Raw genomic sequence first — 23115 nt, 5'->3', positions numbered from 1 at the left:
TAAATATAAATAACATTTGATTGTCATCATATGGTATTGGGGAGGAATGCAAAGGTTTACTGCTCTAGGTTTGTTGTTCAGAACCATTTCTACAGAAGAATAACATTGCCAGCTTCTGTAATGCTGCTGAGATGAGTTTACTTAATAACTCATCTAATAATCGTCAAGTTAAATGTGGATTGAATACAGTAAGTATAATCTTACTGTGTAAGAATACAGTGAGTGTAATCTTGCTCATCTGAAATTATGTTGTGAAAAACTAATTTGCAGAATTAGGCTTCTGTATATTCTTTGCCTTCTTTATTATGTTGATCCCATTCTTTTCTGGTATGTTTGTTTATGTGTGAATTTCCAGTAGTATAACTTGCAAGATCAAAGTCTGTTCAGAATGCATCTAGCAAACATGAATGGTACTGAGACACCATTATGGAAAAGGCTGTGTTTGTCCAATATGGCTATCTCTGTAGACCTCTTTTAAACATTTTCTTAACTTTTATTAATTGTTTTGGAGACCTGTGAAGTGACTGACACCAAAGTAGAGATGGATATTTCCTCAAATTACCCAGGTAGTCTTTCTTTTTAAAGGAATGGGAGCTAAAGCTATATTTAGAGACTGAGAGATTTTGAATGTCAATATTTGAATATCTGAAAAGATTCAAGAATGGGTGACACTTAATCCTCATTGAAGGGAATTCTCCACATTTCCTTACTATAATCATAGTGTCTTTATAGTGGCAAATCTCTCTTTTCTCCAAATTCATTAATATTCTTAAAAAAACCCATCACGTGGTGCTTTTGATGTATCCCCCTACGTGTCCTCTATTTCCAAATGTGGTACCTCATTAAGTATTAGGCATTCCCTGTTCTAGTCAACAAAGAGACCCAGATCTACCATCGGTTGGAGCTTTTCCTACTACTGTTATGAAAGAAGAGTGGGTGAGTCTCACTGTGCTGGAGGGAACGCAGAACACATGAGGCGAATCCTTTAGGGATATGTTGTCTGCTTTTTTTTCCAGTGAGGAGCAGTCATTCTATATATTACTACGGGCAAAGATGGAATAATCTCATCTGTTAGACCATATGCTGATATAGGGCTGATAAATAAGTGTGAAAAATGAAAGGGAGAAATACATTAATTGTATTCTCTCAGTAAGGTATGCTCTCCAAGATAATTATTTCATGACAGTTTTAGTTACAGTAGTTGTTTTATCATGAAATAAAAGATGGTTTTAGGAGCCTTTTATTGGGAAAACAATTGTATCAAATTAGTACCAGATTAGATTTTTGTCTTTATAAAGGTGAGCAAACCCATGAGCAGTTTTTAAATTGATGTGTTCTAGTCCACAAATGAACAAATTCTGTTTGAGGGTTAAAGAAGCTATTATTTTGTCCTTTATGCTGACAGCTTCATTACAGATTGGCCTACTGTTGGCATTAAAAAAATGTTTGGCTCCTTATGATCTTTGTGCATGCAACTATAATATTAATGCAGCGCCATAGCACTGCTCATTAAGAAATGACTTTAAATAAGGTTGAAGCATGTAAATTTGGAAAGATACAGATGTTAAATGCAGTCATTTCTCTTTGTATACAGCCGTATGGCTAATAATTTCCAAGTGGCTAAAGCTCTTGTTAGCAGAAGTGCTGGTGTGTTAAGAATGGCACTATAAATAACTTTAAGAACTGAAGTTGAAGGTGCTTCTTTTAAAGACTATTGTTAACTAAACATTATTGCCAAACAGATGGAAAGCATTCACCAGCCTGATGTTTTTAGGTCTAATTATATTATCACCAGCCCTGTACGGCTCAGTTGAAGAGGTGTATCCAGAGGCCAATTTATAATCATTTAGCCAACACCTGTTTGGGAGAAATTGACAGTCAAAGGGCACATTTAAAAAAAATCACATATGTTCTTGTGTTTATTGCCTCAATGTGAATGTTGTCTAGTTGCAAACAAACTTGGTAGAAGAAGAAAGTAAATGTAAACAAAGCACCACTTGCCAGCCACATTTATCAATCTTAATTTGGGCTTTTTATCTGATTCACTTCATGCTTCATGGCTACGTGAGGCCAGCAAAGAGATTTCACTCCTTTTTTACAGGCATATTCTGTTCAGTCAATTAAGAGGCTTCTGGTTGGAAAAAGAAGTTCTTTGCTTTGCATAGCTTCCATATCTTTTACCTGGTGAAAGGTTTTCTGTTTCATAAAGCTGCATCTTATTTAAATAGCACTGACATTCTGCTGAGTGGCTTGTAAGTCACAGCTTGATATAAAAGCACAGGAGATTTAAGGAACACTAAATGTCCTCATCAGTCTATGTTCACTGAGTCCTTTGCAGAGAAAGGGCCACGGTGCCTCCTTTAACACTCATAATATGTTAATGTAACGGTCAAGGTTTAAGTTCTTCGAATGTGTTTTCATGCACTGGAGATTCAAGATTGGAGGTGAATATACCACAAAGGGAAATTATGGGGAGAATAGGTAGGTATAGCCTATCTGCATAGTTTGAACATGATCATCCTACTAACTCTGCATTTTATTGTTTTTCTTTCTTTGACATACTTCTCTATTGAAAGATTATGTCACTTCCATTTTCTTATCACCCATAAACTCAGAGCAGTCTAGCTTCTGTCCCTACTGGATCCGTGCATCATGCAGGATCCAAAGTTACCAATGACTTCCTAACTGCCGTAGGCAGTGAGAGCAGTGACTGGTTCTCAGTTCTCCGTCTTAATGGTTTCTCTTTGTCGTTTGGGGCAGATGATTACTTTCATCATAAATACTCTCTTTCCCTGACATCTGAACCACTGTATTTCTTGGGGTTTTTTTGCACTTTTCTAACCACACTTTTTGGTTGTTGTCTTACATACCTTCCATGTTCCAACTATGAATAATTTTCAAATTTCAGACATAAATGGTATAGCTTAGCAGTTAAAGAGGAACCTATGAGCCAGACGCCTAGGGTTTAAATTTCATTTCTACCACTTTTTAGCTTTGTGAGCATGGGCAAGTTAATGGTTTTATCTTTGTTTCCTCATCTGTAAAGTTGGTTAATAAAAGTACACCTACCTCATTGGGTTGTTGAGTGCATTGTATGATTTAACTCTTTAAAGCCAGTGCAGTCCTAGTATAAACAAGCATTCCAATGGGGGTACATTCTCATGTCTTTAGCTGTTATTGATGGAGAGTACTCAGATGTAAATCTTTAGTTCTGATTTTCAACCCTCCATTCCCATATTGCCATTACCTTCCAAGCTTTTACACTCGAATTCATTCACATATGTTCACTGAACGTTTACTGTGGGAGATAGATGTGTTAGGTATAGGAGGAAATACAATTTCTCTCCGATGTTAGTTTTTTATTGCTATCGTAACAAATTACCAGAAACTTAGAAGATTAAAACAAATTTATAATGCCCAAGTTCTTTGGATCAGAGGTATGACATGTGTTGCATTGGGCTAAAATCAAAGTGTTGTCAGGGCTGTGTGCCCTACTGGAGGCTCTGGGGAAAAATCCATTTTTAGGTTCTTTTAGGTTGTGGCCTGAATTCTTTTCTTAGTGATTGTAGGACTAACTCTCTTCCTTGCTGACTATCAGCCACAGGCTGGTCGTTGCTCCTAGAAGCTGCCTGTTCTTCCTCATGTTTACTGTGAGCTCCTGGGGTTCTCTCTCCAGTGCTTACATTGGGCCGCTGTATCTTAGAGCTGGCACCGATGCCCCTCTCATAGTTCGAATCTCTCTGATATCCCCTTTTGCCATATCGTTTCTATGCTTTCCACTTCTGAACAGAGATAGTTCTCTGCTTTTAAGTGTTCATGTGATTTGATTGAGCCCACTCAGATAATCCAGGATAATCTGTTTTAAGGTCTATACCATAATTACATCGCAAAATTCTTTTTGGCCAGTAACATATTCACAGGTTGTGGACATTAAGATTTGAAGGGTAACCATTATTCTGCATGCAACATGCCAATAAGAAGTAAGCAGTCTGGTGGGGAAATAGACAAGTGAACAAATAAATCCAAATTGATACTTATTGATACAGTTGGTACTGCATATAGGGAGAACAAAGGATGAAAGGAGTCAGTGTTACTGATAGACTTTGGAGCTGAATATGGAAATATGGGTTCTTGTTTTATAAGGGGCTAGGGGAACATTTCAGGGAGGAGGAGCAGTAATAGTGATAGAGGTCATGACAACTACTGCTTATACCAAGCACTTATACAAGATTGTCTCACTGAAATTGTCACAAATACCATTATTATCTACCATTATAGCTTCTACAGATGAAGCTATAACATCTTCATATTTATAGTAGAAATGGTAAACTTACCTTATTGGGTAGTTGAAAGAAAGAACATTGGTTACACAGAACTAACGTGTAGCACATAGTAAACACTTAGAACATGGTAAGTGGAAGAGAATAGAGGGTGGATGGGAGAAATACTTAGGAGCTAGAACTAACTGGACTTGGTCACTGGTCATGCTGGTTGTGTACAGGGGATAATTCACAGTGACTTAGCTTTTTTGGGGTTACATGGGTTTTTTAGTACTGTAGAGGAGAAAAAGGTTTTGTTTTGTTTTTAGTGGGGGCAAGGCTTTGGGAAAAGGAGAGGATGAATTTGGGAAGTGGAATATTCAATTGAAATTGATTGGAGATTTGAATAGTACAGGTAAAGCACTCAGAAGAGAGATCAAAGATGAAGTTGTCACTCTTACTTTAAACTCATCATGTCTGAAATGGTATTTACTATCTTCTTAAATTGGTTCCCCATATTAACTCCCCTATTCTTTTCCACCACTCTTTTATATCCCAAGTTTGACATCTTTTTTTTTTTCCCCTTGACTCCTAGCTCTCTGGAAGGGCAAAATAAATAAGTAAATGAAAATAAAAGCCCTGTTTACAGTGTTGGGAGATTTCTGTGGTGTAAATACTCCTATGATGGCCCATTTCAGACTGTGGCTGCTTTTTAGCAGAGTTGAATTGCTGCAATAGAGATTGCAAGGGCCTGCAAATCCTAAAATATTTACTGTCTGGATCGTTACAGAAAAAATTTGCTGACCTTTGCTATAGTGTCTCCAAAATAATTAAATATTAATATAGTAGGCTAATTCCCTATCTCTGTTCATTATTTCTCTCTGTCAAAATGCGTGGGGGGGAGCGGGCAGTTAGAGGGGGCAATATGTGAGATCACGAAGGGTCTTGAAGTCATCTTTTGGATTTATGCTTTTTCCCTGAATGAGAGCAGTGACACGATGTAGCTTATTTTTAAAAAAGAAAACCCTGGGTACTATTTTGGAATAGACTATAGGGCAGCAGAGATGGAAGGAGAGAAGTCTGTTGGGAGACCATTGTTATAATCTGGGTAAATATTAGTTTGCATCAGGTAATAGCAGTGGAGGTGGTGAGGCGAGTTCAGAATCTGGATGCATTTGAAGTTGGAGCTGACAGGATTTGCTGCTGGAAACAGATGTTAAGCATGAGTCCTGGGTGGAGAGGTGGTACCAAAAGGATGCCTTAGCCTGGAGCCTGAGTTACTGAGGTCACATTATAGCAAGTTGCTGCATAAGGCATTTTGGGAAGAAAATTGAGACTTCAGCAATTCCTGTAAATTAAAAAACATTTCTTATTAACCATATATATTCCATAAGGAAAAATTCTCTGTCTAAAATAATTCTTCTTAAAAAATAGTTTTACTTTTAAGAAATAAATTTTAAATAAATCTAGGAAAACATAGTGTTTCTGATGTATAGCATTTTTGAAAAGGAAACCATAACAACACTCACTTTAGATAAGACTGTTTTAATGCTGTTATTTGGTGGCCTTTTCAAAAAGACCTATTCAGAAATGAATAATTTTGGTGGAGTCAATTCCAACACTTTTCCCCAAACCCTTACATTAATAGTTTTAAAAAAAGTTAATGTGTTAATGTTTCATTGTATTGTGAATATTGCTCATGTCTTTTATGTAGGTTTTACTTGTAATGGACACAAGGACAGAACAGACATTCATTTTAAAAGTAAGTAGAATTTGTATGTTTAATGAATTTAGAAATTTATTTTCAAATTATATCACTGAAAGAAAAAATATTTACTATTTTTTTCTTTGGTGTTCGAATGTTCTTTCGCATTTGTGGTGATCTGTATTTATTCTACTTTCCTTCTGTCACAGTTGATAAATACAGCATATATTTAAAAAGAATTTTAGGTTATAGAGTATGGAGGAAATAATTTGAATAAGTTGAAGGCTCATTTCATCCTGTTTAAATGTATACCACGTAGTTTAAATACATGTCTAATACATTTCGTGTAATTTGTGAAGGCAACACAATTGTACCTTTGATTATGATTAGAGTTCTTAAGAGCTAAAATTTTGCCTCAAAGTCTTACAGGTATTTGGGAAAGTGTTATCTACATCCCTAGCACTCTTTTTAATCTACATTTATTTTTGGGTCTCTATATAACTCAATTTGTAACTAAAGGAATAAGGAAAAAAAAACCCCTCAATAATGGATTGTGATAGTACATATTCTAAAAATCTGTAATTTAAGCATTTCCACAGCATTCAAAATTAATCAATTTCAGATTATTTTTCTATTTCTTTTTCTGATATGTGTTTTTTTACTTACCAGCATGGCAGTAGGTCACATTGACATATCCTGAAACAAATTTATTTTTATAAGTATCCTTTATCACTGTCATTTCCCCAGATTTTTAAACCAGGATATGACACCAGAAACTGCATATACCTTGTTCCTTTAGAGGAAACTTAAAATAAGCCTTGTGCTTTTTTGGAATAGAATTTTAAATTGTCTGTTTAATCTGGGAATACCTGTGTGTCTCAGGAATTTGAATTGATCTCACAATATCTACTACTCTAAAGATATACATGAGTAAAATAAAACTTAAGAATAAGGTCACAGAGAAATAACTGTGTGTCATCCTGATGACTTAGTTTGAGAGCATCTCTAATAAAAACACTGACCCACATAATTGATTTTAATGGCAGCTTTGTGGCATCTTCTGTTCTCTGGATTCACGCCAGATGCCATCAGCAGAGCCTCCAGGGACTGAGGGGCATAGAGCAGCAGATGAGTGGTTTCTCTGAAGCCCAGAGTAACCCGGATAGATTAGTTTGGTTGATAAACACAGAGCACAGCAGGCTCCAAAGGCAACTGAGGGTACAACTGACCTTTTTGTTCTCTGTCAGGGTCTAAGGAAAAGCAGTGAGTACCGCACGAACAGAAAGACCATCATCCCCCGCCGTGTGCCCAACATGGTGTGTCTGCACAAGTACATCGTTTCCGAGGAGTCAGTATTTCTTGTGCTGCAGCACGCAGAAGGTTGGTTTGTAGTTTAAATTGTTTATGGAATGAAGAACTTCACCCACTTAGCTTTTCGGTTGCTATAATGTCCTTCTTACCTCTATTGTTACGTGAGCAGATAAAATACAGGAAACACATATAAGAGCTGTTTCTCATTCCTCTGCTCGCTCTCCCTACTTTGAGTTTTGAGGGAAAATGGAAACCCAGGTGAGCAGCAGATTTCATTTGGACTACAGTAACATTCTTACATATACTTAACTACTTACTTTCTCCTAGAATTGATTTTTCTGATGAGAAGCTTAAGGTGAATGTGTGCAAAGAAAGCTAGGTTTTATTTTAGGGAATTAGTTTTGTTCTCTTGTTCTCTGCTAAAAAGATACATTAATGTTAGATGACTAAAATAAAAAACATTCCCTGAAGAATTAATTAATTACCCCCCTTTTTTACAAGGCATGGGTGTTTGTTTACCATTTGACATTACCTGGTTATTCTTATCTGGGGTTTTATGAATACAGCCATTGGCAATCACATATGGATACAAAGCAGAGGCATGATGCTTTTTTGCCTTCAGACTTGTCATGAAATTTCGGCTCTTAGCAGAGGGAACAGGTGGCAAAAAAGAATAATATTTTTTGATTTGTTTTTGCCCTTTAACATCTGAATTTAAATAGTTTTTTATTTAGAATGACTGAATGTAGCATATAAATATAAATCCACATAATAAACATTGCCTTTTGGCTTATAAAAGGTGTTCTTAAAATAGTAAAAAAATTTAAATTATTTTCCATGTTTCATGAAGATGATGTTATTATTTTTATGTTACTGAGAATAAAGAACTACTGTGCTTTGCTAATAGGCATAACATTTGAATTTAATGCATTTTCCCAGGAAAATGAGTCATTGCTTTGTGGAACGAGGTCTCATATGATAACTAATGCAAGATTTTTGATGGGGGCAATAAACTATTAATATTGTTTATTATGAAGTACAGCACAAGATAACTACAGATGGAGGGAAGACCTCCATATGCAGTATTTAATAGGAAATTCAGAAGGGGCTCCATGGTCTCTCAGGTATTAAGAGAGTTAATTGCGTGTGTGAATTGGATAACTAATTCACCTTTGTTCAGACATTACAGACAGCTTTTATCTGAGGATACCAGTGCATTACAGACATTATTGAATTAGAGGTCATGTCATCAGATAGCAAAATACAGCCACCTCTGGTGTGGAACAAAATAACTTGCGTAGTAATAATCCATAATAATTTAGAACAAGGTCAGTAGGATGAATGTAATTATAGTCAATATTCTATTACCCAGTGTGGATTATTCATGTTGGAGATTACCTGTGGCAAAATTTCAATCCTAGTTTACCAGTTCTTTGCATTTCCTCTTCCTGTTCGTCTTCCTCTGCTTCTCCAAAAGATACATCAGTTTTTCTTCACCTCTTATATTCTCTAAAGCTGATGTTTCAAGTGCTTTTACTTTAATATTTAGACAATTTTTATAGTCTGTCTTAAAGCCATAGATGTGCGACTTTCAAATTCTCCAGTTTAGGTTATCATTACCAAATCTCTTCTCCTTTATTGTTGACCACATCTAACTTTGATCACATGACCATATAATTTTGTCCAGGATTATTTAAACTTGGTAAGGGAGGATGTCTTTTTACTGATCATTTAGGTGTTTATTATTTAATTTTAATACTATTTTATAATACAAAGATAATAGATTATAGTGCAAATAGAGACTCTGGATTCATTTAATATTCAACAGATTTATTGAGCATGTATTATGTGCTAGGCAAACAAAATAGGAAAAGAGCCTGCCCCTTTGAAACTTACATTCTATGGAGAGTCAAACAGGGAAACAAAAATCATGATAATATTGGCTCATAATAGAGACCATACCAATCTTTTAACACAGATTTAATGGAGAGCGACAGGGGACTACTTTAGGTATTCAGGGAAGCCTGCTCTAAGAAGATGACATTTAAGAGGAGGCTGAATGACAAAAGAAATTACCATTTGGATTTAACGGGGAAGCACATTCCAGGTACAGGGGGTCAGTGTCAGAAATTGAAGGCAAAAACAAACTTGGAATGTTTGATGAACAAAAAGAGACGATTTGCTGGAATGTAGTAGGTAAGGGCAGTAGTGGTAGATGAGGCTATTGGAGAAGTAGGCAAGACCCTTGTACAGCAGGGTAAGGACTTCGGCTTTTATTCAAGTGCATTGGGAAACATCGGACATCTTAAGCAGTGACATGATCTGATTTACATTTTAATAAGATCACTGCTGTTACATGAGGAATGGATTATAGAAAGGCAAGAACAGAGGCCATGTGTAGTCTGGGAAAGAAAAGGTAATGGCCTGGCTTTCTGGAGTACTAGTGGTGATGCTTTGAGGGTAGACTCAGTGGGACTAGTGGTGGATTCAAGGTTAGGAAGAGAAGGATCTAGGGTTATTCCTTGGCTTAGGTGAACTGTTGATGGAGTGTGTGCTATTGTTTGCACGCTAGTGGTACTTTCTTTGTTACCTCTGTGAATTAGGAGGTGGTCTATGTATCATAAAAATATCACTTTCATATGCACAAATAGCTGTCATTGAGAAAGTAAACATTAAAACAGTTTTCTCCATAACGTGAATTATGATTTGTGGCTTTAGTTTCTTTTTGCTTATAAACCTATTCATGATTCACATGAGTCTCTTGGACTCATTTTCTCTTCATTTTAAATTCATTCAGTCAGAGATATAGTTGAGTAATTACTGGGATACAATTTAGGTCTAATATCATGCATGGTGAACAAAACAGATGAAGATTGCCCACATGGAGCTTACTTATAGAGATCAGACAATAGCAAATACATAACTAAATATATGTCAGATGGAGAAAAATCCTATGGAGAAAAGTTAAGTAAAGGAAGGGAGAAGGGAATGCCAAACGGGTGAGGTGGGGTTGCTGTTTTATCTCAAGTGGTTGCCTTATTAAGAAGGGCACGTTTGACCAGTGACCTGAAGGAAGTGTGAGAGAGAGCAATGTGGACGTGTGAGGGAGGAGTATCTCATCATTGAGAACAAACATAGGCCCAGAGGTAAGAGTGTAGTTAGTGTACAAGAAGCAGCAAGGTCAGTGTGGCCGGAGCAGAATGGAAAGAGCCTGGAGGAGTGGGCAGGCAGGCATTCAAGTGATCTTACAGGTCACTTTGAGAACTTGATTTTTATTCCGAGGAGATGGGGAGTCATTGAGATACCGAGCGGAGGAATGCAAGATAGAGCTCCCTCTGGCTGCTTTGCGGAAAGTAGAACACGCGAGGGCAAAGGTAAAAGCAGAGAGACCAGTTTGGAAGCTGTTGGAGCATTCCAGGTGAAAGTGGTGGGGGCTAGTGTTGGAGGTGGAGAGAAATTGCTCTTAGATTATGAATATATTTTGATGATAGAGGTGAATTGTTTCTAGTACTTTTATCTTTATGTATTTTTGTTTTTTGAGAACTATTTGTAGGGTAAATTTCTTCAAATAAAATTGCTGGGTCAAAAGATGATTTTGATCATAGGTCCAGCAATACTTTATCATCAATATTAAATATGCTTACTTTTGGTCAAACGAATTTAACAAATTTTCTTTCCAACCTGCAAAAAAAATCACTAGATTAAAATCTGATGAGAGACAAAGAGTTTTAATTTTTGTAGTTTAAAATAGCTAATATATGTAATTTTATATACTTCAACAGGGCTTAGAAGGGTGTCATTTATGTTCTTAAAGTGTTAAAAATAGTAAATATGTTAGCTGTTTTTCTATTTATGTTTTGTGATTTATCAACAACAGTGTTTTTTTTAAGGGTATTCTTTTTTACTTTAAATAGTAATATTGACATTTGTATAAGTCTGTCTTTTAGGCCTGATCTTAACTCTATAGACAGTAAATCCACTCGGCTTTTGTAGGTGAGGAACTTCAATGGGAATTGTATGTCCTTGTAAGTTATGTGATTTTCTTGATTTTCTTGTTGAAAAAAATGTGAAAAGACCAAAACTTTATTTCTGTAGCTCCATATTGAGCATTACATTTAACCAGGTACTGAGCAATGAATGGAGAAGATCTAGAACAGTTTTGTCCTCTCTTGAAAATGTAAAGTTTCAAAAATTCACAATAGGGTATTTGTTTAGGTGTAAAGAAAATGCCAACAATCACATTTGGAAATTTTGTCTAACAATGAAAAGAATGGAAATTAAATAAAATATTTTGATTAATCAAATTGGTAAGCTTGCTCACGTCCAGTGTAGGCAGGTTGTTATGAAGATGACCTAAGACAGACAGGTGGCTTAGGAGTGGATTCTGGTGCAGCCTTTCTGTAAAGCAGTTTACAGCACATATCAGAAGCATGAGAAGTAGTCATGCCTCTTCACCTGGTAGTTTCATTTCTGGGATTCTGTCCTGATGAAATAATCAGAGATCTAAGGATTATATATAAAAATACATATTATTTTAATTCTAATAATAAAAGAGTGGAAGCAAGTTAAATGTCCAACTGTAGAACAACATTTAAATATAACATAATATCTATCACATGGCTATGCTATATAGCCACTCAAGTTCATATTCTTATGAAAATTAGAAAATGTATATGATAGGATGTTAGTCATGAGTAAAAAGCCTGATAGTAATTGTACTAATGATTAATAGTGTTTTTGGGTGATTTGTATATTCTGAATCTTTAATTTTCTTTTGAAAGCTTTTCAAAAGATTTATAAAGATGTCATCTTTTCATAACCCAATTTAATAAATATTTATTTAATAACTATTATTTTACATGCCAGACAGAATCTTCTCCCTGTAGTTAGGAAGACCCTGCAGTCTGGTAAGGGAAATAATAAAAGCATAAAATTAATATAAATATGAAACAATGTTATAAATGTTATAAGATGGACTAAATGATGTAGAGGATTCAGAGAAGATAGGAATTATATCCCATGAGGGGATACCAAAAAATTGGTAAAAGAAAAATTCTGAAGGACCTTCAAGAATGGGTGGGATTTTGACTAGCAGATATTGGGGAAAACTAATAGGAAAGAAAATTCTAAGTAATAGGTATAGTTTGAGCAAGAAGCCTAGTGTGGGTTATATATAGAGAAACCAATTCAGATGAATTACTTGGTGAATTTAGGAAGAGGACCAAATCACAGGGTGATACTATCTTACTGAGGGGTTCAAATACCTCTGTGGAGTTGTACATCATTCAGTAGTCAGAGGGGATTTGGGTTCTTGAATGGAGATATGACATGGTAAGATCTGTGCTAAAGTGGAAGATTAGTGGGCTGTGTTTGAATGATAGAGTGATACAGGAATGACTTAAAGTGTAGGGGTCTAGTTGTAGCTGTAACATTCCAAGAACACAGAGGGGTCAAAGGAATTAAAAGGAGAGGAAGACTGAGAAACATTAGGGTAGATCCTGTAGGACTTGGAAACTTGTCAGATGTACAAGGAACAGGAGAGAGAAAATAATCCAAGTTTGGTTCAAAGCTTTTGTGCTAGAGTAGCTTCGAAGTCAGAAGGAGGAAGTACTTTTGGGGGGCAAAAATAAAGAATTTAAGCACATTGAATTTGAGACTTCAGCAGCTCATCTAGGTGGAATTAGTTTAAGAATGTATGAAACTTTTCTTAGAACTTTACTAGGTACTGTTCCTCACTGATTACTGGAACTTCGAAACTACATCTATTTTGTGGGTGGCACGTCCCATTCAGATGTGTCATCACCTGAGTTCACAAGCATTGACTGAATGCCTATCATGTTCTGCACACTGTGTCTAGGTAGTACATATTCAACGATGTAAAAAGGCTTGGACCTGTCCTCTTAGTATTTACCATCTAGGACAATTGGAAACAACACACATCGTTTTATTTGGATTGCATACAAGAATCGCAGCTTCAGGTTCAGGTGTGATTGTTATTATTATTACAGTTGTGCCAAACAGAAGTGTTTGTGATAAAAGGATGTGGTTATTGTCAAAAGACTTAAAGAAAGGAATCAATGCATTGTTCTTTTTGCAAGTGAATGAGTTTCAAAAGTATATAGGAATCCTTAAACTTTAGTTTTAATATCGGGAAATATGAAGCACTAAGTATTATCTAGTGGCTAAGAAAGTTAGCTAAGAAAAACTGAGAGGGTAGATACTGTAATGTGCTATACCACTAATTATTGTCAAAATTGGAGGAGGCTGTTAACCAAGTAACTGGTAGAGAAGATGTATGGGTGTCCTAGGATGAATATTCTGATGATTACCCTTTATTGAACCTTTATTGAGCATTTGCTCTGTGCTAGGTGTAGTATCGGGTACTTTATGTATTTTTCGAGTTCCTCTAAGTGAAATGAAATGTGAAGTAGAAAAAGATTTTTGGATGCTTCCACTTAACCTTTTTACACATGTAATTATAAGATAAATTTTAGCCGAAATAAGTAGGCGAAGAGAGGCAACAAAGGGCCAGGTAGTTTATTTGAGTGCAATTCCTGGGTGATGTTCCACGGTCTGGGTATTACAGGCTGGGGAAGTCACACCCGGTCAGGGAGGTAGGGGCTTATAAGGGATTAGGCGGCGGAGGAGTGGGCAGGCTATCCTAGGGGGCGTGGAGAGGTTTGATTGGCTAAAGGTGACATAATAGTCAACTAGAAACTTTTTTTCCTTCCAAGAGGGAGGAGGCTGACATCCGGGTCTTAGTTGGCACATCAGGATGGAATTCAGGGAGAGCTGTCCCCTTTCCATATACGGCACGGACCTTGGGGTCTGGTCTGTTCCCCCCCTATGGCATCTCTCTGTTCTGTTTGCATGTCCTTGTTTTTCCTTCCTCCAGCCTAACAGTAATGTTCAGTGATTATTTCCTTTAAGATCCCTTGGTATATATGATGCTTAATAACAACATTAAAAATGTGCTGAAAAAATGCTTTCTCCGTATTAAGAGAGGGATTCATTTTTAACATATTATTTCCCATTTTTGGAGGTTTTAATGACATTTCACAAAGTTTGTTTACTCAATTATTATTTTTAAGATTTCTGGATCAAATTTAACTACTTGTAATCTATGTCTAGTCAGTAGAGCTTTGGCAGGTTTTTGGTACTTAATATAGATTTTTCTATTTGAAGATTCTAATTAGCGAAAGTTGACTTTTTAATTAAAACAAAAGAAAACGAGGTGAAGTAACTGCCTAACAAGACTTACTGGTAAAACAGTATTTTTTTGTCTTTATTTGATATCTCTGAAATTGATTTTTATGATTGATTTTTAAAAGTTGATTTTTGTTAAAATTTATGATTTCATAGGTTTCTGATATATATCAGAATATAGAATCAGAAGGACAATAGCTTGCCTTACTAATGGCTGCCCTATTAATATTCCCCAATTGCTTTATTCGGTCTTCTACCACACATGATATATATAAGGGAGAGAAGAAATTGGAAAAGTATTACTAAAATACAATTTATAGTGGCATAATTATATAACAGATACCAAATCTCCCTTCTAATTCTGGACTGGGTATTTTCAAAATGGAATAATATTGTTGATTTTTTTCCCCATTGTTGTATGTACAGTTTTAAGCAGCACTTATTTATGTATTTCTACTTGACCAAGGAGCCATGCTTGAAAAATTATTACATAAATGGCTCAGAACATAATCAGATGTTTCTAAAGCTAAATTATATTTAACCTTAAAGCAGAACTTTAGCTGTGAGATTTCACGTTAGGATTTGTTACAACCAGTTTCCCTTTGAAGGAAAAGATACGTTGTCATTTAAAAAATAATTGAAATCAGGAGATAATGCTTGAAGCTATACTCACTGGTCAGTAATAATGAGAAGGCATTTTATTAAATGCTTGTCTGAGATCATACTTAATATTAACAGTTGTCGTTGACTTGCTTTTGATTATTAGAATACTTTAATAGAGTAACCATTAATTTGGGGATCTTAAACAATTTTTTTTTGGTTATACTTGTTCACAGGTGGCAAACTCTGGTCATATATCAGTAAGTTTCTAAACAGAAGTCCTGAAGAAAGCTTTGACACCGAAGAAGTGAAAAAATCTACACTTACTAAAGTTCCCCTTCAACAGCCAATTTGTAGTCTTCAGGACAGCAGCAGCTTTGAATCCAGAGGAAGTGATGGTGGAGCCACGCTTAAAGTTCTGCCTTTGAAGACGAGACTCACTCCAAGCTCTCAAGATGATAGCATCCAAGATGATGATGGCCAAGACAGCTCTCCAAAATGGCCAGATTCTGGCTCAAGTTCAGAAGAAGAATGTACTACTAGTTATTTGACATTATGCAATGAATATGGACAAGAAAAGATTGAACCAGGGTCATTGAATGAGGAGCCTTTCATGAAGGCGGAAGGGAATGGTGTTGATACCAAAGCTATCGAAAATTTCCCAGCACACCTTGTTGCTGACAGTGACAGCCCTAGCACACAGCTGATAGCCCACGAGCTGAAGTTCTTCCTTGGAGATGATGATCTAGAAGCAGGCAGTTCTCCAAGAACATCAGATTCCCTCAGTAGATCTAAAAACAGCCCCATGGAATTCTTTAGAATAGATAGTAAGGATAGCACTAGTGAACTCCTTGGACTTGATTTTGGAGAAAAACTGTATAGTTTAAAGTCAGAGCCTTTGAAACCATTTTTCACTCTTCCAGATAGGGACAGCACTCCTAGGAGTTTTAATGCTAGTGAAAGCAAGGTAGAGTTTATAGCTCAGGACACCATCAGCAGGGGCTCAGAGGACTCTGTCCCAGTTATTTCTTTTAAAGATGCTGCTTTCGATGATGTCAGTAGTACTGATGAAGGAAGGCCTGATCTTCTTGTAAATCTACCTGGTGAATTGGAGTCAACAAAAGATGGCCCAGCAGTGGGACCAACTAAGTTTACACAGACTAATATAGGCATCATAGAAAGTAAACTGTTGGAAGCCCCCGACGTTTTATGCCTCAGGCTTAGTACTGACCAGTGCCAAGCACATGAAGAAAAAGGCACAGAGGAGTTGAGTGATCCCTCTAGTCCTAAATCCCATGGTGTCACGGACAAACGCTGTGCACAGGGGGATCTTGGGATGTTATTTGTAGCAGCTGCTGGTCATAGCAGTACAGGAGACATGTCTTTGTTACACAGCTCAGATCCTAAGTTTCAAGGACCTGGGGTGGTTGAGTCAGCTGTGACTGCAGACAGCACAGAAGAAAGCTTATTCCATATTTCTAACAATGCACTCGCAGGTGCTAACGAATATAATGTCAACACAGACACTTTAAAAACTGAAGAAGTTTTGCTGTTTACAGATCAGACTGATGAGTTGGCTAAAGAGGAACTGGCTGTATTTCAGAGAGACTCCGAGACTAAGGGAGAGAGTGGGTTTGCCCTAGAAGGCGACAAGGAAATACATCAGATTTTTGAGGACCTTGATAAAAAATTAGCACTAAACTCCAGGTTTTACATCCCAGAGGGCTGCATTCAAAGATGGGCAGCTGAAATGGTGGTAGCCCTTGATGCTTTACATAGAGAGGGAATTGTGTGCCGCGATTTGAACCCAAACAACATCTTATTGAATGATAGAGGTCAGGAACTTTTGCAAATGCATTTCTTTTTATTCGCTGTTGCTTCCAATTAACTGAGTAGGCGTTTTATCTTGTAATTAGTATCTTCATTTCCTGTCTAGAGCTTCATTATCAGTGCAGCAAATTCACCCCCAGTAATAGCTTCTAGTACTTAATGATGCCATTATTCTTAATGATACTGTTTTTAGCTACAAAAGGAGTAATTACAGTTCACTTCTGCAGAAAATGGAAGAGAAAAATGTTTTGATTTCTCCTGTCGTTTTGTTTTTAGGACACATTCAGCTAACGTATTTTAGCAGGTGGAGTGAGGTTGAAGATTCCTGTGACAGCGATGCGGTAGAGAGAATGTACTGTGCCCCAGGTTAGAGCAATCGCCTAAAGGTTTCGCTCGAGAAAGTAGTTCCGCAGCTCTTACTTCCTTAGAGAAGCTATATTTTTCACTGGCAATTGATGTATGTGTTGGATTTGCTTATCTCTTTAACCCTTCAAAAAAGAAGATTTGAGGATAAAACATTATATAACCCATTGTGCATGCACGGCATATGTGTGTGTGTGTGTATTTGTTGTTGTTAAATCAGTTTATATTTCTGGAACTGAATTCTTTCTTGGAAATGTCTCGACTTCTTAGTGTTTAGAAGGACCCTTTAATACCCTGAACCTCTTTAAGTGGATGATCTTTATTAAGATGTAGCTGACTAACAGGGTAAAATTCCTAAGGCTAAAAATGGATAAAATGTGGAATTTTTTGACTGCATTTTTATAACGTCAGTGATGAGCCAAACTGGCATTTCAGAGCAGAATTTAAAGAGTTCTTCCTATATCGGAGAAATTTTAGGAAGCATGTTCTTCTTTTTTAAAAATAGCCTATTTAAGTATTTGACAACAGGTTTCTACTGTATTGTCTTTATTTTTTAAAAATTAGAGATTTATCTCTGGGGGGGTGTTAGATCCTTTGCTGATAATTACAGGTCACTTAAGCATATGAATTGGGTTTGAGTTTCTCTCTGTCATCAGTACAGATGGGCTATATTTGAATCCAAAGTTTGTTCACATTTTGCCTAGCATTCAGCCTTTTTGGATGGCCAGTCGCTTCACTCATCACCCACTGGCTTTCAAAGGAGGTTCAAGCTGATTATTTTGACATGATCTGCTTAGTTGTTGATTAATACAGTATTTAATGCTTCCTAGCTAACCAGCATATTATTGATGCTAACATTGTTTCTCTGCATAATGAGAAGTGATTATAATTAGGATTGAAAGAGCTGTATTGTTTTTAGTTACAACCATCATTGTTAAGAATTATTTCTGTATTGGGGAATAGCAAAGTTTTTCAACCCTGCAAAGTAAATATCCTAAAGCTATTTCCTGAAAATAATGATTTGGATTTTTTCTTACTGTTACATACTCTTTTCTTTCCTTTTTCTTCCCTCACATTAGGGCTGTTTGATATTATTTCTTCCTAGGGGCAATAGAGCATGCCTACATATTTTGTTTCACTCAAATAGATAATATTATGGTGTTTTTTTGAAACTTCATCTGTGTGATTTAGTTAATGGGATAACAAAAGGATATCATAATGAAATCTTTGGTATGGTTATCTGGTTGTCTTTTTACACACACCCTTTTTGTAGTTTGATAAGAAATAACATTTTAGGTACCAGTGTATGAAAGTACATATATTAATAATAATGAATTTGGAAGCTTTAGGATCGAAATTAAATATGGAAATTCTTTTAAATGAAAACCTATGAGGCTCTGAATAGAAAGAAGTGCAGTATTAACCTCATATCAAAACCAAATGTTTATGGGACATTCTTTAATATTTATAACTGGTTCCTTATTTCCTATTTTATTTGTCACTTTCTTATGGAAAGCTATAAGGATTGTTCTTGGGGATTTTAGTAGCTTATGTTTTCTTCTAAGTACAGTCATGTTTACTTTAATATCTGTAGCTTGTTGAAATCCTGAGAATTTTAATATATGTGGAAAAATCTATATACTACATTCATCAATAAATACATACTTTCAGTTTTGTGTGCTGAAATACTGAATCTAATACAGTTCAGTTTCCAAATTTTAATTTTTAAAAAGCCTTTTCCCAGAATTCACAGTTCTCATAGCTAACCAGCAGGTGGCAGTCTGCCATTAATGGATATTTGCTGTCATCTCCCAGGTTGTCCTTCACTAACATTTGAAAAAAGCTGTAGCCTTATGAAGGGCTTTGTTTTAATTATTTGCATAAAAGAATTGTACTTCCAAGCTTTGTGAGTTGCAAAAGTGTTCTAGCATTATGGCATGCATTAAACAATGTGGAAAGTCTCTTCATTCCTTAGGCTTATTCATTTGTTTTATCAACAGAAAAAAACAAAACCACTAATGGCCTTAACTAAAAAATAATGCTAGTGTTCTAATGTAGATGGTCTTAAACCTGGAGAGTTACAGAATTCAGTTAATGTGTGCTCCTGCCCCTCGCTTATAATGCAAGGGCAATTGGAGCAAAAATCTGTAAATTACTATTTGTCTCAAACCTGAATAGCAGTGCTTCTGATAAAAACCACAAGTACGCTTTCCTCTTCTCTTAAAAGGTGGGAGCAAGGATAATATGTCAATATTTCAGTGCTTGAAAATCACAAATCTCAATGACTACATGGAGCCATAGAGTACTTAGTAATCTTTTGGTCTACTTAGAAACAGTAAGGGTTGAAGTAATTTTCCTTTCACGTGCCCTCTGCCCTCCAGTTTTCTAACTCTAACCTTTATTGTTTATTGTTCAAGTAACTCCAAAGCCTGTTAAGCAGCTGATGTTTGGCTAGAAAGTAAAGTTGTCATAAGATTATGATGAGAATGATCCACTTCTGTTTAAACAGCGACCTCTACCCCTCCTCCCTCCTGGGAATCCTTATCACATATTTGTCCTAAAAACATTATCCACCTGCCCTGTACTCTATAATATCAGCAATGTATCTTTTTATCTTGTGGGTGATGTGCCTTTATATTTTCAGAAAAATTTCCAGTAACAGACTCGATTTACATGGACAGAAACTTGAGCAAATGCCAGACTAGCAGGGGGGCCATTATTCTGCTCTATAAATAAGTTTAAAAAAGAAAAAACACACAGAAACCTGTGAATCAACATGTTTTGGTCTAATTGAGGGGAAAAGCAAGATAGATAAATTTTGAAATGCAAATGATCACCTTCTGTTATTTAAGTATAGTTTCTGCCAACTTTGTGATCTTAGATTTAAGAAGTTATAGTCATTTCAACAGTGTATACTACCAAGGATATCTGATACTCACTAATTTCTACAACCAAACAGAGAACTTTGTAGAAAAGTTGCCACTTTTTTTTATATTAAAGAAAACAAATCCAACAACAAAAAGACAGAAACCGTGGAGCTTTCTCTGTCTACATCTGTGAAAAAGCCAGCAAATAAATGGCTGCAGCTGCAGGCCCATCAAGAGGGTCTTGAGAATACGAATTCAGTGATCAAACCCAGCCCTGTTTTCAAAGTAGAAGCCATTCCTTTTAGGTTCACTTTGTATCCTTAGATTATCTAGGATGATTTTCTAGAAAGGTTTTATTTTACATAAACATCATTCATGGTAAATGGGTTCCTTTCATACCAGAGAAACACAGAAAAGAGTTCAGGAAGAGAAAGAGCAAAGAAATAGTCCCCAAAGTAGGAATAGACTGTATAGCACAACAATATAAATATAACACTCTCTAGTTTCCTTATTAGGAGACTTTTAGATGTTTTAAGAGACTCTTAAAGAGGTTCTTCTATTTTTCATTGTGAAAAGTTACAGAATAAAAACTGGAGTAAATTGGTTGTTTTTCTGCAGAGGACTTCCTTCTTACCCTGATTTTGTTTCCATATTTACACACACACACACACACACGTAAAATATTTTATGTGCTTTATCACTGGAACTATTAATCGTAATACAGAATTTTTGTTACAGGTTTTTAAGCATAAAGGAAACATAAAATAAGAAAATATTGATTTTTTAATTTTATCACTATTTTCTACCAGTCTTGACTCTAATCATAAAAAAGCAGGTAGAAAATAGAACCTAGAGCATTAAGTATATAAAATACAAAAGACTATAAGATTAATACGCAATCTAAGACAAGTGAGTAAAATTGTTTATATGTTAGTTATTATGCTTATATAATCACTTAAGTTTCTCATTCTAGTCTTAACAAGTTGATATGGTATCCTATTAGTGTTTGTCCTTCCCCTTTATTTTCTGCTCCATTATGAGCCTTTATAGATGCTTGAAATTTACACTGATATTTCTCATTAAATACTTTTCAGACATAAGAGTTTATAGGTGAAAAATGTGTGTAAATTGAAGAAATCCAAAATGCTTTTTTTACCACAGCCAATCTCCATGCTCCCAGATGTCAAATGACAGCTTTGCTTCCTCTCTTAGGTGATTTCACACTTGTAAACAGCTTACAGCTGACAGTGAAAAGTGAAACATAGAAAAATCACACTGAAAACTATCTGCAAAATTCAGTTTTAGAGCATGACATTTGTTTGCTACCACCCTTTGCTCTTCTAGCTGACTTTATCAGATAATCCATGAATATATTTTTTGAGGGTAGTTTCCCCAGACCTTCTCCATAAACATGTTTTATGCACAATTTGTTAACTTTTTAAGCATGGTGTTGTGTGTGACAGTTATGTATCTCATAAGTAGATCTAGGACTCAGACCATAGATAGCTTAAAGTATCACAAGGCCATGATAAGTTTAAGACTTAACATGTTAAAATGGAGTTGAGAATTACCAACCCTTGCTGTTTCTCCCACATTAGCCATTAACTCATTGTGTGACCATAGGCATGTTATTTCAGACTTTGTAGGCCTTAATTTACCAGTAGTAAAATAGATTTGTTGAGTAGAAAAAAGATCATAGCTACCAAATCATATAATACTCCTATACAAAATTTAGTCCAAATTCACACTGATTTATTAAGACAAGAATTTTTTTTCCCTCAAGGATCAATACTGAATTCTTATTTAACTTTAGTAGGCTTAAAAAAATAATTTCACTTGGAGGACTTTCTAAATATATATTTTTACTCATTGGTTGAGTTTTTACATAATGTATGGGATGGAAAAGTGAGGGAATTAGGGAAAATATTTTCATTTTGAGGAAAAAAGCCAACTGTTGAGTAGGGTGAAATCTGAATGCCAAGTTTCTCAACAAACAAAATTATTTAAAGAAGAATCAATCATTTAGATTGAGAATTTGGGGGCCCCAGGTAATGTCACCATAGATGAGGAATTTAATTTTAGGAATCTGAAGTTGAGAGAGAAACCAAATGAATATAGATGTGTATTTTGAAATAATAATGATGTAACCAGGAAATATGACTATATCCCTGGTATAGTCTTCTGAAAATTTTTTTCTCAAGGAGAAAGAATTAAAAAGCCAGAGGGAGCTATAGAAATAATTTAAAGTAAGTAAAGTATTTGTGGTTAATATTAAACATTGTATTTCAACAATAAGTCTTTTGTTTGATTTACTCTTAACCGAAACCTCAACAGTAGCTCTCAAATACATAGTACTGGCAGGCAGGCATTCCTTGTTTTATTGCATTTTGCTTTAATATACTTCACAGTTAGCACATTTTTTTACCATTTGAAGGTTTGTGGCAGCCCTGCATTGAGCAGCCTAGTGGTGCCATTTTCCTAACAGCATTTGCTCACTTTGTGTCTCTGTGTCACATTTGGTAATCCTCATACTACTTCCAACTTTTCGTTATTTTTAATTTATTATGGTGATCCGTGATTAGTGATTATGGATCACTGAATGAACGCTCAGATGATGGTTAGCAGTAAAATATTTCTTAGTTAAGGTTTGTACATTATTTTTTCAGACATAATTCTATTGTACATGTAATAGATTACAGTATAGTGTAAACTAAAATTTTATGTGCACCAGGAAACCAAAAAGTTCATTTGATTCACTTTATTGTGATACTTGCTTTATTGAGGTCCTGTGGAACTTAACCCACAATATCTCCAAGGTAATGCCTGTGGATATTTTAATGTTCTTCTTGAGTATTAGCAAGTCCTTCTAATCCTTTGCCTTTAGTTCCTACTGTTGTGAAAACCAAATCTATATTCTAAAAGCAAACCACTATTTCCAGTTTGCCACAGAATAGTGAAAATTTTATAGTAAGGA

General features: G+C 35.6%; 1 protein-coding gene across 13 annotated transcripts in view; it reads left to right on the top strand.

Annotated features, from left to right (window-relative positions):
- The window catches only part of RPS6KC1 (ribosomal protein S6 kinase C1), a 307376-nt gene that overhangs the window by 137727 nt on the left and 146534 nt on the right, over positions 1 to 23115 (top strand). For 12 of the 13 annotated variants that reach the window (XR_008999393.1, XM_057507968.1, XM_036912511.2 and 9 more), the window contains 4 exons: positions 5974 to 6021; positions 7212 to 7344; positions 15318 to 16916; positions 17188 to 17277. Coding sequence is in view for 12 of the 13 variants with exons in the window: in XM_057507968.1 (XP_057363951.1) it covers positions 5974 to 6021; positions 7212 to 7344; positions 15318 to 16916; positions 17188 to 17277 (1870 nt within the window). In the remaining variant the exon portion in view is untranslated. The remainder of the gene's footprint in view (positions 1 to 5973; positions 6022 to 7211; positions 7345 to 15317; positions 16917 to 17187; positions 17278 to 23115) is intronic. The other variant, XM_036912512.2, reaches the window with a different exon arrangement.

Source organism: Manis pentadactyla, chromosome 9 (genome assembly GCF_030020395.1).
Source record: "Manis pentadactyla isolate mManPen7 chromosome 9, mManPen7.hap1, whole genome shotgun sequence".
Classification (NCBI taxonomy): domain Eukaryota; kingdom Metazoa; phylum Chordata; class Mammalia; order Pholidota; family Manidae; genus Manis; species Manis pentadactyla.
Note: the sequence above shows the minus strand (reverse complement) of the source record. Positions and strands in the feature narration are given on the sequence as shown.